This window comes from Rhinopithecus roxellana, chromosome 4, assembly GCF_007565055.1.
Source record: "Rhinopithecus roxellana isolate Shanxi Qingling chromosome 4, ASM756505v1, whole genome shotgun sequence".
Classification (NCBI taxonomy): Eukaryota; Metazoa; Chordata; class Mammalia; order Primates; family Cercopithecidae; genus Rhinopithecus; species Rhinopithecus roxellana.
In genome coordinates this window covers 147,912,384-147,931,055 of record NC_044552.1, presented here as the reverse complement: position 1 = coordinate 147,931,055, position 18,672 = coordinate 147,912,384, and the positions used below count along the sequence as shown (strand labels likewise).

The following is an 18,672-nucleotide window of genomic DNA, read 5'->3' as shown; positions in this document are numbered from 1 at the left end:
AAGTTCCCAAAACCTTTGCTACCCCACTTTTTCTTGGTGAATACTGTAGAAGAGCATATTGTAGTGTCACACTCGAACTCATGATTTAAACTGTGAGAAATTGGTCCTGTGTGTCTTGAGCAGTCCAACCCGTAACTCTGGAAACTGCCTGGCCCAAGAGCCCCACTGGCTGCTGGCTTCTGACCACAGTGGGTGTGCAGTGAACCCTAGGACCTGGCTTGCAGTCAGGTTCAGTCCTCTGCTTTGACTGCATTCAAATGCTGTTCCTTTCTTTTCCCTTTTTGCTGTCCAGGGTCTCTCCTGGGCCCGCAGCAGCCAGCACAGAGCTTGGTGAGAGAAGTGGGGCCTTCCCTCACAGCATAGAAATCAAGTCACACTCGAGATTTGTGAGGCTTATCTTTAGCCAGCTCATAATCAGCAAACCATGCAAGCCCTCTTTAAATTAAAGCCAGGCATACAGCAATCGTCTAGAGCTGATGAAATCTAAGCCTTCTTTTAAAATCCATTTTGACCAACCTTCTTTGTATTCTTGTATTTCCTTTCCAACGACTGTCCCCTGTCTACTCTGTTGGAATAACAAATGAAGAAGAATACCCTTTTTCAGAAATAAGAGTGTAACCTTCTGGGACATAGGGTCCATCCCGTAGAACCTCCTTACAGTTGACATAATCACATATGAAGCCTACTTTCCACTTCAAAAACTCAAATACCTTGGCTGTGTTTCCAAGATAAACTCTTTACAAGTCACAATACTGTAGTGATTTGGTGTAGATGTATGAATGTATCCCATTATATTTAATAACTTTATGAGCAAGACCTTTCTAAATGTCAACTTAAAATGTGTGCTCTTTATGTTCACCCAATTTTTGCATATTTTCATTATGCAATTAATGAAAATCACAGTAATGTGGCTATTAAACGGATACCTTCAAATTCTACTGTTAGGGGCTAGAGCCCATGAAAAATCAGTAAATTCTGGTTGGGCACAGTGGCTCATGCTTGTAATCCCAGCACTTTGGGAGGCTGAGGTAGGAGGATCACTTGAGTTCGAGAGTTTGAGACCAGCCTGGACAACACAACATAGTGAGATCTTGTCTCTACTAAAATTTTTTTTTAAAAATCAGCCAGGTTTGGTGGCAGCTGAGACAAGAGGATGGCTTGAACTGGTAGGTTGAGGCTGCAGTAAACTGTGATCACACCACTGCACTCCAGATGAGGCAACAGAGTGAGACCTGGTCTCAAAAAAAAAAAAAAAAAAAAAATCAGTAAAGTCTTAAAAGATAGTCCTATGAGGATGCCTTTTCTCAACCTGACAATTTATAGTTTATTCATTTGTAGAATAAAGCGGATAATACTTACATGTCAGGGTCACCCTAAAGATTAGAATGTCTGTGTAAAGTGCTCACCTCTGCCTGGCAGCTGGGAAATACCCTGAACACAAGAGATACCCATGTGCTTAGTCACCCGGTGCCTGCTGCCTTCAGCCTGTCCAGGAGGGGCGTTGTTGCTTTTGTGTTGCTGTTTGCATATTAAGAATTTTTTGTTGTGTTTTATCAAAGCACATAGAGCCTGCATGAATCTTAAAGAAAACTGTAGTGGAAAAAGCATAGATCATAAAGAATGTCAGCATGGAGTTTTTCTGACCGTTGACACCCATCATTGCCTACTTGAAGGACGCCTTTTATAACATCATATACAATATTGTGCTCATACCTTTTCCAGATTCCAAAGTGTAACTGTAAACTACTTTGTATCTGTTTTTAAATTTCCAAATGCACAGTTTCTCTGCAAAGTCAGTCAGTCACTATCTGAGATACTACAACATTCGGCATAGTGAATTTTATGTGGCTTTCTTAACGCCTTTATTCAGGTGTATGTGACATATGTTTGCAGTATACAGTTTGGTAGGTTTTAACATACACATATACTTGTAAAACCATGACCACTAAGTGGTGAATGTATCTGTCACCCCCAAAAGTATCCCCTTGGTAATCCTTCCCTCCACCGTCTGTCCCCATCCCAGGCAACTGCTGACCTGCTTTCTGTCCCTAGGGGTTAGCCTAACTCTTCAGGAACTAGAATTCTATGTAAGTTGAGTCATAGTGTGTACTCTTTTTGTCTGACTTCTTTTACTCAGAAAAATGAGCTTGAGAATCATCCATGTGGTGTTTCAATTTATGTTTTAGATTTTTGACAGTAACTTCTGAGCCCCTAGGTGAGAAATACTACTACTTTGAAAACTTAATGTCTTTTTGAATTTTATCAAGAAATACCTTGAATAATAATCTTAGTGAAAACATTCAAAGACTGCTACACTCTCTTGTCCTTGTGAAAGCCCAGCTCAAGTAATTAACTTAGACTTAGGTAAAGTTCCTCATATGTTTGAATTGAGAACTCTTCAGGCTCCTAACCAGCATATCATGTTACCTCAGAGACAAGAATGTTTTTGGAAACAGTGTGAATATTAACTACTGTGTTTGCTTTGAAAGGTGCCATATGTCTAATGATAATGCCATAATTACTGATTAATTTATTTTTCTTTCCAGATCCTTTCCCGGAGTTCAGTTATGGGTGTGAGAGGTTTGCAAGGATTTGTGGGAAGTACCTGTCCACATATATGTACAGTTGTGAATTTCAAAGAACTGGCAGAGCACCACCGAAGCAAGTATCCTGGATGTACCCCTACCATTGTGGTTGATGCCATGTGTTGTCTCAGATACTGGTATACTCCAGAGTCTTGGATCTGCGGTGGCCAGTGGCGAGAATACTTTTCTGCTTTGCGAGATTTTGTTAAAACTTTTACGGCGGTTGGGATCAAGTTGATATTCTTCTTTGATGGCATGGTGGAGCAGGATAAGAGAGATGAATGGGTGAAACGACGGCTCAAGAACAATAGGGAGATATCCAGGATTTTTCATTACATCAAGTCACACAAGGAGCAGCCAGGCAGAAATATGTTTTTCATCCCCTCAGGGTTAGCTGTGTTTACACGATTTGCTCTAAAGACACTGGGCCAGGAAACTTTGTGTTCCTTACAGGAAGCAGATTATGAGGTAGCTTCCTATGGCCTCCAGCATAACTGCCTTGGGATTCTGGGGGAAGACACTGATTACCTAATCTATGACACTTGTCCCTACTTTTCAATTAGTGAGCTCTGCCTAGAGAGCCTGGACACTGTCATGCTCTGCAGAGAGAAGCTCTGTGAGAGTCTGGGCCTCCGTGTAGCCGACCTTCCTCTTCTGGCCTGCCTCCTTGGCAACGACATAATCCCAGAGGGCATGTTTGAAAGCTTTAGGTACAAATGCTTATCATCCTACACCTCTGTAAAGGAGAACTTTGACAAAAAAGGTAACATCATATTAGCTGTGTCAGACCATATATCGAAAGTTCTTCACTTGTATCAAGGTGAGAAAAAATTAGAAGAGTTATTACCTCTGGGACCAAACAAAGCTCTTTTTTATAAAGGAATGGCATCATATCTTTTACCAGGACAGAAATCTCCATGGGTTTTCCAAAAACCCAAAGGTATACTAACTTTGGACAAGCAAGTAATATCCATGAGTTCGGACCCTGAGTCCAGGGAAGAAGTTCCCATGTGTTCAGACCCTGAATCCAAGCAAGAAGTTCCCATGTATTCAGACCCTGAACCCAGGCAAGAAGTTCCCATGTGTACAGGCCCTGAATCCAGGCAAGAAGTTCCCATGTGTTCAGACCCTGAATCCAGGCAAGAAGTTCCCATGTGTTCAGACCCTGAATCCAGGCAAGAAGTTCCCACGTGTTCAGACCCTGAACCCAGGCAAGAAGTTCCCATGTGTACAGGCCCTCAATCCAGGCAAGAAGTTTTAATATGGACAGACCCTGAATCTAGGCAAGAAATTTTGTGTACAGGCCATGAATCCAAACAGGAAGTTCCCATATGTACAGATCCTATATCCAAGCAAAAAGACTCCATGTGTACACACCCTGGAATCAATCAAAAATTACCTGTAGCAACAGATTTTGAATTTAAGCTAGAAGCTCTCATGTGTACAAACCCTGAAATTAAACAAGAAGACCCCACGAATGTGGGGCCTGAAATAAAGCAGCAAGTAACCATGGTTTCAGACACTGAAATCTTAAAGGTATGTGGATCTGCCCAGCCAATATGCCATGACTGAAAATATATCCACTGACGGATTTGTTAGTGAAGATCCATTACTGCTTCGGTGTTTGGCCACTGTGAGAGGATGCACAACAGGAGTCTATAAGCTTGTTAGGAAGTGTGACATTATATGTGTGAAAACTCATAACCAGTGTTGGATAGTATCACATGAATATTACAGAAAAGTGCTGTAAGAATACGAGAGAGAAAGAGAACTTTGTGGGTTAAAGTACAGGGAGAAGGCTGGGTGCGGTGGCTCACACCTGTAATCCCAGCACTTTGGGAGGCCAAAGCAGGTGGATCACCTGAGGTCAGGAGTTCAAGACCAGCCTGACCCACATGGTGAAACCCCATCTCTACTACAAGTACAAAAATCAGCTGGGCATGGTGGCACACACATGCGATCCCAGCTACTCGGGAGGCTGAGACGGGAGACTTGCTTGAACCTGGGAGGCGGAGGTTGCAGTGAGCTGAGATCATGCCATTTGCATTCCAGCCTGGGCAATGAGAGCAAAACTCTGTCACAAAAATAAATAAAGTACAGGGAAAAATTCCCCAAAGAGGTAGAACTGGAGCCAGACCTTAATGGGGCAGCCAAAATATGCATTGAATAAGCAAATACTTGGGAGTTGTGGAAGTACTAAAGGTGTAGGTTTCGAATCTGCATCACTCGGGGGCACAGGGAGAAAGGCTAGGCTGGAGCGTGGGGTTTGGAGGAAAAAATGGGAAAAGGTAGGCAAAGCCAAACTGGGAAGGTTATTAAATGCCACATGAAGAATTTGGCCTTAATTCTGAAAGTATTATAGCACCTTTGAAGATTTTTGAAGGGGGGCCACTACGTATGAGGTTCTGTGGTAGGTGCATTAGGTAACTTTTCTCATGAGATCTTCTCAACAGCCCTGTGAGATAGACTTATCCTTGTTTTACAGAAGAGGTCTGTGTCCACATGAATGTCTCAGAGGTATCTCAGCAAGTTCTAAACCAAACTTAACTATCTTAACCACACACCTTTCCTTGTTCCCGGTGCTGTGAACGCCACCATCTTTCATCTAGTTACAGCTACATAGATGTGTAAGGAAGCTCCTGCCCCAAGTCTGATGCAGAACTCAGGCCTGGACAGCAGCTGAGCAGCTGTGTGGTGAGACCTGGAGGGCAGCGATGTGAACCTGCCAGCCAACCAGCATTCGATTTTTGTAAGCAGGTATATTGATGTGATCAGATTTTTGGTTTTAGAAACATTACAGTGCAGTGAGTGGAGTTAAAGTGGCCATTGCAGAAACTCAGGTAAAATACGAAAGAGCTAGAATTAGGAAAATGGCAGTGGAAAGAGGAAGAAACAAATTCAAGAAATGTTTCAGAAGTGAAACTAATAAATAAGTCTTGCTGTGGAGGTGAAGTTCCTCCTGGAGCACCAGGGATGGTAGATGTTGTTAATCTAAGGAAGGAAGAGGAAAGGTTTGACAGGGAGGAGAAGATTAAGTGGGTTATATTTTAGTTGAGTAGATGGTACCTCTAACACATGTTCTGGTCGTGCAATATGGGCCTAAAGTTCTATTACTGGCAAGAGACAGGCATCTGGGAGTTATCCTATTTTATGTGTAAAGTAAAAGATGATGTGGGATGGAGACTAAGGGACACTCCACTGAGAGATCAGGAGTGAGCAGAGGAGGAAGGAGAATAAGGAGGGGATAATCCCCACAAAAGTCCAAGGGGGCAGGTTTCGCGAATGAGAAAAGAAACAAGAGTATCACAGGCTACAGAGGTAAAGAAGTGGAATAGGACTAGACATAGGCACTTGGGTCAGTCATGAGGAGGTCCTGGTGGCCTCAGAGTTACTGCAGCACAGGGTTGGGAGTGGAGGCAAAGCCAGCAGGGGGTTTGGCAGTGGAAGAGCCTTTGTTGGGGAAGGCGGGGTCAGGGAGAGTCCTCACAGGAAGGGAGTGCCTGGGCAAAGTAGTGGGTCGAGTTGTTCACATGGATTTAACTTAATTGTATCTTTGAAAACAGTTTTGAAGTTTCTTACATTGCCCTTACACTTTCTCTATAAAAATTTTTTGCAGTGTCATCTTCCAACCCTAATAGGCAACTAAAATTCCAACATGTATTTTAACTATACACAGTCACCCTGGAAAAATGCTCAGGTAGAAAGGCTGTGGGCACAACAGTTACATTGGGTACACACATAACCACAGCCATATCTGTGTCTTCTCTATTTCAGCATTTTGGAAGATCAATTGAGAGTTTGTTTGTTTCTTTGAGACAGGGTCTCACTGTCACCCAGGTTGCAGGGCAGTGGCAGGTTATCCTCCGCCTCCCAGGTTCAAGCAATTCTCCCACCTCAGCCTCCTGAGTAGCTGGGACTACAGGCACACTCCACTACGCCCAGCTAATTTTTGTATCTTTTAGTAGAGATGGGTTTTGCCGTGTTGCCCAGGCTGGCCTTGAACTCCTGACCTCAACTGATCTACCTGCCTCGACCTCCCAAAGTGCTGGGATTATAGGCATGAGCCACCACGCCTGGCTGGCTAGTCTTATAATCCTATAGAACATGCATTGGCAGTGAGCTGCAAGCCACACCTCAGGACAAGTGTTTTTCTTATATTGACTCATTTAATCCACACAATAGTCCTCAGAGCCGGGCACTTTTTTATTAAACCCATTTTCTTAAGGAAGAAGGTAAGGAACAGAGATTAAGACTGAAGCCTAAGAATAATGAATCAACATAACTAGGACTTTTTAAGTACATGTAAATGAGACACTTAGGATTTAGAGTCTCTGGTATCCAGGTTATCCTAGCATCACATTTTAATGCCTTTAGTAGTAGACTGGATTTAAATTTTGAATAGTAATCTAGATGAACTTATTCTCACAGTAATAAGAATGTTATTCACTGGAAGGTGAAACCTATATATTTAGGCTATGATAGACCTTCTGATTTTAACTACTTATTTAATGAGGAAGTGGAATTAATTTAAATCTTGTTTCTCATCACCTACCATGAGCCAGCACTGTCTTGACATTACAGAGGAGAAGCACCTGTGCCTGGCATGTGGTTTTTCACTCAGGAAGCAATTTCTGAACAAATGAGTGAATGAATACAGTACGGCTTCTAATGCTAAGCAGCTTACAGCTTAATAAGAGAGGCAGACCAGACAGCTGTGTTACAGGGAAAATAGGATACGAGCTCCATAAGCAAGCTGGAGGCTGGTCCTGTCTAAGGGAGGAGGAGAGGGTGACATCGGCGAACCTTAAAGGGAAAGAGGATTGTAAAGTGGGAGGCTGGGAAAGATTGGAAGAGAAAGATTCTGGGTAGGGTAAGTTCTTATGGGGCACAAGTGAAGGTAGAAGAAGATTGAGTAGTCTCGAGGAACAATGAAGATGTCCGGTTGAGACTGGATTATGGCCATTTCTATGACGGTGGAATGGTGTGCAAGGCTAGAAGAAGGAGATTGAGGCTTTATAGTGGGGCCTCGAATGCTATGCGAAGGATTTGTGGTAGCCTTTTCAAATGTTTTGAATAGGGTAGCAAAGTTTTCAAAGGCAGTGTGGCAGTGGTGTGGAGGATGGGTTGGAAAGGAGAGAAACTGGGCTAGGGGATTAAGACCCTTTCATAGCAATACTGGTGAGAAGTAGTGAGCACCCGGTTACTGGGAGGGTATCCAGGAGACAGAACAGTGAAATACGGCGGAAGATAAGACGTAGACGTTTGGAGAGAGGCGGAGGAGGGGGAATAGAAAGTTTGAAATTGGTAGTCCCAAGGAAAGAGAACATGGCAACTTGATATCATGAATTTCAGTGTCAATTACATTTCTGAGGGCCTTGAAAAACTGCCATATGATGAAAGGCATTGACTTTTTCTATTTGAAGGTTACTGTCTTGTTTTTAAGGAGAAATCCAGTTGTATTTAAATTTCAAACAGATTGCTAGAACACATCATGTCCAAGCAGAAAGCTACCTGGTGTACAACATCATGAGCAGTGGAGAGATTGAATGCAGCAACACCCTGGAAGATGAGCTTGACCAGGCCTTACCCAGCCAGGCCTTCATTTACCGTCCCATCCGACAGCGAGTCTACTCACTCTTACTGGAGGATTGTCAAGGTGAGAATTGGTTGGCCCCTCTTAGGAAAGGTTCTGTTTGGAGTTGAATTCTGAGAAACTGGCCACATGAAATAGAGTGCATTCTTTCAGGACGTGGAGACAATTAAATAGGTTTTATTTCCCTGTCAAATCTGTAATTGAGAATACCACTGACATCTGTAAAAAATTAAGTAGAAGTGCCATTTGACATCTATATCTAATTAGCAGGCAGTTGATCAGTATGTGTTAAAAGAATGCATGATTTCTATAAAATGTCATATTTTTATGCCTTAAAAGGATTTATGCTTTTTTAAAAATGTGAAAACTCTTTCCTGCTGTAGGGGAGAGTAGGATATACTTATTATTAGAAGAAAACAGTGTCTACTTAGTCTTCCCTCAAAATGTGATTTTTATAAAATAATTTTACAGAATCTAGTATGTCATGTTTTTAAATACAAACAATTTTCCTTTGGTGTTTTTGTAGTTAAATTTGTGTTTTTTCTCGTCTATATTTCCATTATGTGCTTAGCAACAAGAGTAGAGAGTGGACCATCAATGACCCAAACAGTGAAAATGAGAAATTTTAACCCCAAGGAGAAAGTTAGTGAAGGTCCCATAACTCACCATTGGAATAGTTTTGGGGAGAATCAGGAGTGTGAAAGAACACTTCATCTTAGAAGCCAGAGATGCTGAATGCATTTAGTGACCTTCTATTTCAGTAAGGCCTTGTTTTTTTAGACAGAGACCTTTGACAGGTACTTTACGGTCTAATTTGAGAGTGCGTTGGTAAGAAACATGGTCTACACACTATTACCAGGATGAGAGAGAGAAGGAGTAGAATACCGGTGAAAGTAGTCCATTTGCCTAAACGTCATTATTTCCAAATGTGTCAATATTAACTTTACTCTGTTGTTCCAGAAAGTGAACACTTACATGATCTAAAAGTGCTGATAGAATCATCAGGTGGAAAAGTCATCATTATTATTTTTGGATGATGGGGCTCAGGGGTAGTGGGGTTATTTAATCCAGTTTTCGTTAGATTCCTGTAGCGCCACCCAGCGTGCACTGCTTTCTCCCATACATACTGTGAGAGTTTACCCCTGTGGCCTAAGAAAGCAGACAGAAGAAAGATGTTTAAGCTGATTTAAAAACGGAAATAAAGAACCTGTGTAATAAACTCTGGAGCCAAATGTTACTTAAATCATTTTTTTAAATTATTATACTTTAAGTTCTAGGGTACATGTGCACAACGTGCAGGTTTGTTACATATGTGTACATGTGCCATGTTGGTGTGCTGCACCCATCAACTCATCAGCACCCTTCAACTCGTCATTTACATCAGGTATAACTCCTAGTGCCATCCCTCCCTCCTCCCCGCTCCCCACAATAGGCCCCAGTATGTGATGTTCCCCTTCCCGTGTCCAAGTGATCTCAATGTTCAGTTCCCACCTATGAGTGAGAACATGTGGTGTTTGGTTTTCTGTTCTTGCGATAGTTTGCTGAGAATGATGGTTTCCAGCTACATCCATGTCCCTACAAAGGACATGAACTCATCCTTTTTTATGGCTGCATAGTATTCCATGGTGTATATGTACCACATTTTCTTAATCCAGTCAATCCAGTCTGTCACTGATAGACAGTTGGGTTGATTCCAAGTCTTTGCTATTGTGAATAGTGCCACAATAAACATACGTGTGCATGTGTCTTTATAGCAGCATGATTTATAATCCTTTGGGTATATACCCAATAATGGGATGGCTGGGTCATATGGTATTTCTAGTTCTAGATCCTTGAGGAATCCCCATACTGTTTTCCACAATGGTTGAACTAGTTTACAATCCCACCAACAGTGTAAAAGTTTTCCTATTTCTCCACATCCTCTCCAGCACCTGTTGTTTCCTGACTTTTTAATGATTGCCATTCTAACTGGTGTGAGATGGTATCTCATTGTGGTTTTGATTTGCATTTCTCTGATGGCCAGTGATGATGAGCATTTTTTTATGTGTCTGTTGGCTGTATGAATGTCTTCTTTTGAGAAATGTCTGTTCATATCCTTTGCCCACTTTTTGATGGGGTTGTTTGTTTTTTTTTCTTGTAAATTTGTTTGAGTTCTTTGTAGGTTCTGGATATTAGCCCTTTGTCAGAAAAGTAGATTGTAAAAATTTTCTCCCATTCTATAGGTTGCCTGTTCACTCTGATGGTAGTTTCTTTTGCTGTACAGAAGCTCTTTAGTTTAATTAGATCCCATTTGTCAATTTTGGCTTTTGTTGTTGTTGCTTTTGGTGTTTTAGACATGAAGTCCTTGCCCATGCCTATATCCTGAATGGTATTACCTAGGTTTTCTTCTAGGGTTTTTATGGTATTAGGTCTAACATTTAAGTCTCTAATCCATCTTGAATTAATTTTCATATAAGGAGTAAGGAAAGAATCCAGTTTCAGCTTTCTGCTTATGGCTAGCCAATTTTCCCAGCACCATTTATTAAATAGGCAGTCCTTTCCCCATTTCTTGTTTCTCTCAGGTTTATCAAAGTTCAGATGGCTATAGATGTGTGGTATTATTTCTGAGGACTCTGTTCTGTTCCATTGGTCTATATCTCTGTTTTGGTACCAGTACCATGCTGTTTTGGTTACTGTAGCCTTGTAGTATAGTTTGAAGTCAGGTAGCATGATGCCTCCACCTTTGTTCTTTTGACTTAGGATTGTCTTGGCAATGCGGGGTCTTTTTTGGTTCCATATGAACTTTAAAGCAGTTTTTTCCAAATCTGTGAAGAAAGTCATTGGTAGCTTGATGGGGATGGCATTGAATCTATAAATTACCTTGGGCAGTATGGCCATTTTCACAGTATTGATTCTTCCTATCCATGAGCATGGTATGTTCTTCCATTTGTTTGTGTCCTCTTTGATTTCACTGGGCAGTGGTTTGTAGTTCTCCTTGAAGAGGTCCTTTACATCCCTTGTAAGTTGGATTCCTAGGTATTTTATTCTCTTTGAAGCTGTTGTGAATGGGAGTTCATTCATGATTTGGCTCTCTGTTTGTCTGTTACTGGTGTATAAGATTGCTTGTGATTTTTGCACATATTTAAATCATTTTTTAAAATTTCTTTTTCTTAGGTGCTCTCCACCCACATTCTTTCTTAACATGGATGTTTGCACATTGACTCTAATGATGGAAAAAAGAGATCTTCCTCATGAAAACGTTTTTACGTTAAATCATAATATTGGAATTATTTTCAGACTCTCTCATTAAATTAAACTATGTAAACTTCATTAACCTAAATTTCATACTTTGTTAATGTAATGTATTTACGACCAAGTGGATAACTTTATTAGATAACCACATAAACAGGAAAAAACATTCACATTGAACTTGTCTTCGTGGTTGATATTTAGTTCTTTCTCCCTCAACTTTTTGGCTTTCTACATGAAGTTTACATCATTAATATGTGCAAATAAAATGCTGTTTTTGCTGATTTATATATGATGATAATGAAGTGTATTCTATGTTATGTGTTTGACTTAGTTTATGATCCCATTTGTATTTGAAAATGTGTATTTTACAGTTGTTGAGTAGAGTGTTCTGTAGAAGTCAGTAGTGCTAATAAGGTTATTCAAGTCTTTTGCTGAGTTTCTGTCTACTTGTTCTTAGTTCCTGAGAGAAAACGGTTAAAAACTCCAGCTCTTACTGTGGATTTGTCTATTTATTCCTTCTGTTCTGTCAGTTTTTGCTGTAGGTATTTTGAAACTGTTGTTAGGTGCATATATATTGAAGACTGTTATGTTTCTTAATGAATCGACCCTTTTAACAGGAGAGTTCACTTTTAAAAACATGGTAATATTCCTTGTCCTAAAGTTGTCTTTGTTTTATTATAATATAGTCACTCCAGTATTCTTACTGTTAATGTTTGCATGATGTGGTGTTTTTTTCTATCCTTTTACTTTTAAACTATTTCTTAACATCTAAAGTGCATCTGTTTTAAAGACGGCACATCCAGTGTCACAGTCTCTTTCTTTTAATTGGAATGTTCACACTGAATGTAACTTCTGGCATAATTAGGGCTCACTCTTCCATTTTACTCTTTGTTCTTTTCCCCCCACCTTATTTTCTCATTTTCTTACTTTTGGATTAGTTTAATAATTTTTAGTATTGTGTTTTGTGCACTCATTTGAATTACTAGATTTACCATTAAAAAAAAAAAAGTGGTTGGCTGAGCACGGTAGCTCATGCCTGTAATCTTAGCACTTTGGGAGGCTGAGGTGGGCAGATCACCTGAGGTCAGGAGTTTGAGACCAGCCTGGCCAACATGGTGAAACCCCGTCTCTACTAAAAGCATAAAAATTAGCTGGGCGTGATGGCAGGCGCCTGTAATCCCAGCTACTCGGGAGGCTAAGGTAGGAGAATTGCTTGAGCCCAGGAGGCAGAGGTTGCAGTGAGCCAAGGTCACGCACGCCATTGTACTGCAGCCTGGGGACAAGAGCGAGACTTAGTCTCAAAGAAAAAAAAAAAAAACAAAGTGGTTGATCTGGGGGTCTGTTAGATTGATGCAAAAGTAATTGCGGTTTTTACAATTACTTTTATTATCTTTAACATCAATGTTTACTATCAAATGATATACCATGTTACTTGCAGTATAAAAACCTTATAACTGTGTATTTTCATTTTCCCCAACATTTTTGCTATTGTTGTTTTATGTCTTGTACATATATATATTTTTAAAATTTGAAATAATTACAGATTCACAGGAAGTTGCAAGAATAGTACATAGATTCCCATGTACCCTTCACTCAGATTCCTCCAAAGATGACATCTTCTGTAACTGTGGTATAATATCAAAGCCAGAAATTTAATATCAGGTACAGTGCTAACCAAACTGCAGACCTTATTCACTTGTGCCGTTTTTTACATGCATGCAGTTATGTGTGTGGGTGTGTAGGTCTCTGCAAAGATCCTGCAACCACCACCACAGCCAAGATACGGAACTGGTTTGTTAGCACTCCCTCCATGTGCCCCTATGTCCTGGCAATCTTTCTTTCCTCCATTCCTGTCCTCTGGCAACTGTTAGTCTGTTTTCCATCTCTATGTTCTTGTTCATTTGAGAATGTTGTATAAATAGCAGCGTACAGTATGTAACCAATATGTAACGTTTGGAGATTATGCGCATGTTTTAAACCCTATAATACATGATTTAGACACTTTTAAATTGGGGTTGGCACACTTTTTCTGTGAAGGGGCAGATAATAATAAATATTGTAGGTTTTGAGGGCTCCCTCCACAGTCCCTGTCACAACTACCCAATCCTGCTATTGTAGTGCAAGAACAGCCAGAGACAACATATGCAGGAATGAGTGTGGCTGTGTGCCAGGAAGCCTTTATTCAATGTTCCCATGTGACAGAACTTGAATTTTATTTTATTGATTGATTTATTTTTTAGAGACAGAGTCTCACACTGTTGCCCAGGCTGGAGTGCAGTGGCACCATCACAGCTCACTGCAGCCTTCAGCTCCAAGGCTGAAGGGGTCCTCCTGCCTCAGCGTCTTGAGTAACTGAGATGACAGTCATGTGCCACCACACCCAGCTAATTAAAAAAAAATTTTTTTTTGAAGAGATAGGATCTTGCTGTGTTACCTAGGCTGGTCTCAAACTCCTGACCTCAAGCGCTCATCCCACCTCAACATCCCAAAGTGTTAGGATTACAGATTCAAGTTACTGCACCAGGCCAAAACTTGAATTTTAGAGAGTGTAATTCTCAAGAGTCACAAAATATTCTTTTTTTTTTTTTTTTTTTTTTGAGACAGAGCCTCGCTCTATCGCCCGGGCTGGAATGCAGTGGCCGGATCTCAGCTCACTGCAAGCTCTGCCTCCCGGGTTTACGCCATTCTCCTGCCTCAGCCTCCCGAGTAGCTGGGACTACAGGTGCCCGCCACCTCGCCTGGCTAGTTTTTTTTGTATTTTTTAGTAGAGATGGGGTTTCACCGTGTTAGCCAGGATGGTCTCGATCTCCTGACCTCGTGATCCGCCCGTCTCAGCCTCCCAAAGTGCTGGGATTACAGGCTTGAGCCACCGCGCCCGGCCAAAATATTCTTAAAAACATTTTTTTCCAACCATTAAAAAAATATGAAAAACATTATTAGTTTTCAGACTGTATAAAAGCAGGCAGATTTGACCCATGAGCTGGTAGTTTGCCAATATCCACTTTAAATTATAGGCTTTATACACACTGCACACACAAGCTGCTCTCGTGAGTCCATGAGTGAGTGGGAAGTGAGTGGGAAGCCAGGACATGACCATACACTGCTGTAGGCTTTATACACACTGCACACACCAGTTGCTCTGGTGAGGCTGGTGAGCGAGTGGGGAGTGAATGGGAAGCCAGGACACGACCGTACACTGCTGTAGGCTTTATACACACTGCACACTTAGGGCTATCATACATTCATAAAAAATATTTCTTTCCTCAATAATAAATTAACCTTACTCTAACTTTTTTACTTTATAAACTTAAATTTGTTTAACTTTTTGACTCTTTTGTAATTAACACCTAACTTAAAATACAAATACATTATACAACTGGACAAAAAATTCTTGATGTCATTGTATAAGCCTTTTTCTGTTGGAAAATTTTTTAACTCTACCTCCTGAATTCATACTTTAGAAATTTTTAATTTTTTTAAACTTCTTTGTTAAAAACTCAGGCACAAGCACACAAATTTAGTCTAGGACTCCACGGGGTCAGGATCATCAAGGCGTCACCAGGAATGTGTATGCAGTCCGTCACTAACCGGATCGTCGTTATGCCCTGCGGGACTGCAGTTCATCTTTGTCTGTTTTGCTGCATATAGAATTTTAGGTAGTTCTGTATTTTCTCCTGGCTTGTGTACTTTCTTGTGAGACAACAAGGCTCACAAGGAACATTTATCATTGTTCCCCATGTGTATCATGGCTTTTTTTCCTCTGGCTGTCTTTACAATTCCTCTCCTGTTTGCTGGATTTTAAGTAAGGTTCACTCCGCTCCCTTCGTGGGATTCTTGAGCTTCCTAAATCTATGGGTTGATAATTTCCTATCAAATTTGGAAGACATGAACATTTTTAAAATAAGATTTTGTCTTTCTCAGTCTCTTTTGCCTCTTCCTCTGGGCCATTTATTGACTTCCTCCCACAGGGTCCACATAGTTTTGCTTACTTTCACGTCTAGCATTTTTTGATTGGATGCTAGAACATTTTGGATACTAAGAAGAGTGTTGAGTTTTGTTCTGTCAGGCAGTTACTCTGCCTGCTCCTTCCGAGACTTTGCCTTTAAACTTTATTAGGCTGTGTCCATTGTGGCTTTCACTTTACAGCTAGCACAGGCCTACTCCTAAGACAAGGCCTCCCGGGCCATCACCAGAGTGCCCGAGGTGTAGGACGAAGTCTCTTCATGTTTGCTGATGGTGGAAACTCCACTATCTTCAAGCCCCGTGCAAGCTCCATTGGTTGGTCAGCCCCCAGACCCTGCCTGGCTTCTCTGAGTCTTACCCTAAACCCGATAGCTCTCTCTTCAGCCAGAGGCTGAAGAGCACTTGCTGTCTGCACGCTGCCCTGCTCTCTGGTGCTCTGCCCTGCAGATCGTGGCCTCAATAGTCTTGATCTCCAGTCTCTGTGTCCTCATGTGAGGCACTACGTCCCTCACTAGGATACAATCTGGACAGTGCCTATGGGCAGAAAATTGGCGTGATAGACAGTTGTTTCCCTTCTGTCTGGGATAACAATCTGGCCCTGCCCATCGTCCGTCACATGAATGCAGTCGCTAGAACCATTTCTTCAGTTCTGGTGTTGACGGTAGGAAGGCAGGTCGGTGGCGCTGCCCATTCGCAAGTGCCCACCACCATGGTCCCCTGCTCAGTAACTCTCCTTCATCACAGCCACCGCCACAGTCCTGTGGCATCACAGGTGCTGATAATGCCGAGTGCAAAGTCCAGTGCAGGAGTGATTCCTGTTCCTTTTTTGCTGACTTTTTTTTTCTTAGAAGGTTTTGAGATGTTCTCTTTATCCTGTGTTTAGCAAATCTCTGTTGTCTCAGTTCTCTCCTAGAACTGCTGTGAAATGCAGGTGGGGCTTCCTGGATTGATATTCTCTTTCTTCATCTTTGATTCCTGTTTTTGTCTTTTTAGTCTACTTTAAGGGAACATCTCTCCACTTCATTTCTCAGCACTTTCATACAAAAGTGCCTCCTCTTCTTCTCTTCATCAAGGCCTGCTTCCCCCAGCCCTGGATGCAGCCCACTGCCTCTCTCTGCCCCGCATCGAAGCCCTCTGCCCAGCTGGACCAGCTGTCTGACTGATGATCCCATTTGTGCTGGAATGTCTGGCATCTAGGGACACCACCTCTTCTTCCCTTCCCCCTTAAGCACCTGCTCTCTGCTGACCTCCTCCCTTTAGAGTTCCTCAGCTACACCCACTGTCTTCTTTACCTGCTCTTGCTTCAAAGAACTGCATGCATGTTGACTGTCAAATTCCAGTAGTTTTCTTTAAGTGTTTTCTGGAACAGTGTGAGGGGGGTAGGGAGGAAGGACATCGTAGGAGTCATTAACATGGTAAACTCTCTCTCCCATGTTGTTGTTTACTTACCCAGATTATCTTGAGGATTTTGTCGGTTCCACAGAGTATGGTTCTTGATGGAATGAACAGGTTACCTTCAGATTGGAGGATAAGAAATTAATTGTTGGATAACTAAGGTTACTCAGTCACCTTGGATTTGAGAGCTCACCTATTTATGGACTTTGAATTGGGCACCTGGGCAGAGCTGGGTCTGTGACACTGTGAGCCTGGCGACGCATGCTCTCGCACATCTACTGACCCAACTCTTTTTCTTCAGATGTTGCCAGCACCTGCCCAGCTGTCAAGGAGTGGTTTGTATATCCTGGGAACCCACTGAGGCACCCGGACCTCGTCAGGCCACTGCAGATGACTGTTCCAGGTACAGACAGCCTTTCTTTAAATGAACCACAGATCTTCCCATTCTATGATAAAAGTCTAAGAATGGATCAGTTATGGAAAGCATCTTTTACCAGAACTGCACAAATACTAGTTTTTATTTAAACTCTTGGCTCATGATTAATGTATCCATCTAATAAAGTCCTAAAATGATGGAAGGAAGATGCTGTGGCAGGTTTACCCTGGACCATCTGCGGCGGTGCTCTGCCTCTTTATCCATCCACCGTGGTCTAGGTCCACAGCAGTGGAGAGAGAAAAGAGACAGAAGGATGGCCGTGGTCAAGGCACGTTGCTGCCGCAGCCCCAGTGCCTGACATCTAGTTGTTGCTTGGTAGACGTCCATGGAGTTTAGCGGGATAGATTCTTGATATTCTGCTGGAATCAACAATGTTATCTTTTCCCCACCACTGAAAGTATATTTTGATGAGTTCTGGAACCAGAAAGAGAAGATAAAGGAGGGTTATTTTAACTGGAAAAAAGGTTATATTTTCATGAATAGTATCTTAAAACTTAATGAGAGGTAAGGAAAAACAAAGTTCACCTACAGATTAGCTGAAGTGTATCCAAAGAACAGCCTTTCTTTCTGTGAGTTCGTAGTATCTGAAACTGGTCAGGAATGTACAAGTGTCGGGGTAGGGTTCTACATACAAACAGTTAAGGAAGAGGAGGCTAAGCTTCAGAGTTTACTTTTAGTGGCTCACATCACTGTTTCACGGAACAAATATTTTCATACAGTTTTGCTATTCCATTTTCATATACATTGAATTCTCTGGTGTCGCTATTATTTTCCATCACATGAACCTGTAATTTACAAAGTATGGATCTGAGCAGTATAAATGGTTTTTAAATAAATGGAATTGTATTGAGAGAGAAGTTGAGAAAAGCTATTGTAGGGAGTGTTCCTTATTCTGTTAATCAATCGTAGACTAAAACCTTCAAAGTACTTATCACAGAAACATAATTAAAATGCACTGACATTTGTTTTTACGTTAAGCAGCATTTTTTAAAAGGATAGCCAAAATAATTTTCCAAAAATGTTTTATTATGTGTGTAATTTTCATCTTATAGTATCTTTCCAAATATTATATGGAAAATGACTATTACATATCTCTTCATTGTTTGAATTAAAGAGAACATTTGACTATTCGTCATTGTGTCAAGAATTAATTTTAAAGGCCACTCTATAGAACGTTTTAATAAATTCCAGAAATTGTGTATTAGAGGGAGACTACTTCAGAGCTTGTGAAAACATCCTCCGTTGCACTCTGGGAGTGGGAAGCGTGTGTGTAGCCCGTGGACCACACGTTGGGTTCTCTTCTGGAAGGAACTCCAGAAGCCTGTGCCCTACACGGAGGGCCACGTCTCAGACACACTCATTTCCACAGCTGTTATTCTGGACATAGGATTTGAACTTTTACACGGAGGACCACGTCTCAGACACACTGGTTTCCACCACTATTACTGAATTTTTATTCCAGGTTATTT

At 41.4% G+C, this 18,672-nt stretch overlaps 1 protein-coding gene across 8 annotated transcripts in view; it reads left to right on the top strand.

The window, feature by feature from the left end:
* FAM120B (family with sequence similarity 120B) overlaps window positions 1-18,672 on the top strand; it is an 82,165-nt gene that overhangs the window by 8,404 nt on the left and 55,089 nt on the right. For all 8 annotated transcript variants that reach the window (XR_004056730.1, XM_030928353.1, XM_030928351.1 and 5 more), the window contains exons 2-4: window positions 2,547-4,121; window positions 8,061-8,241; window positions 17,069-17,170. Coding sequence is in view for 7 of the 8 variants with exons in the window: in XM_030928353.1 (XP_030784213.1) it covers window positions 2,568-4,121; window positions 8,061-8,241; window positions 17,069-17,170 (1,837 nt within the window). In the remaining variant the exon portion in view is untranslated. The remainder of the gene's footprint in view (window positions 1-2,546; window positions 4,122-8,060; window positions 8,242-17,068; window positions 17,171-18,672) is intronic.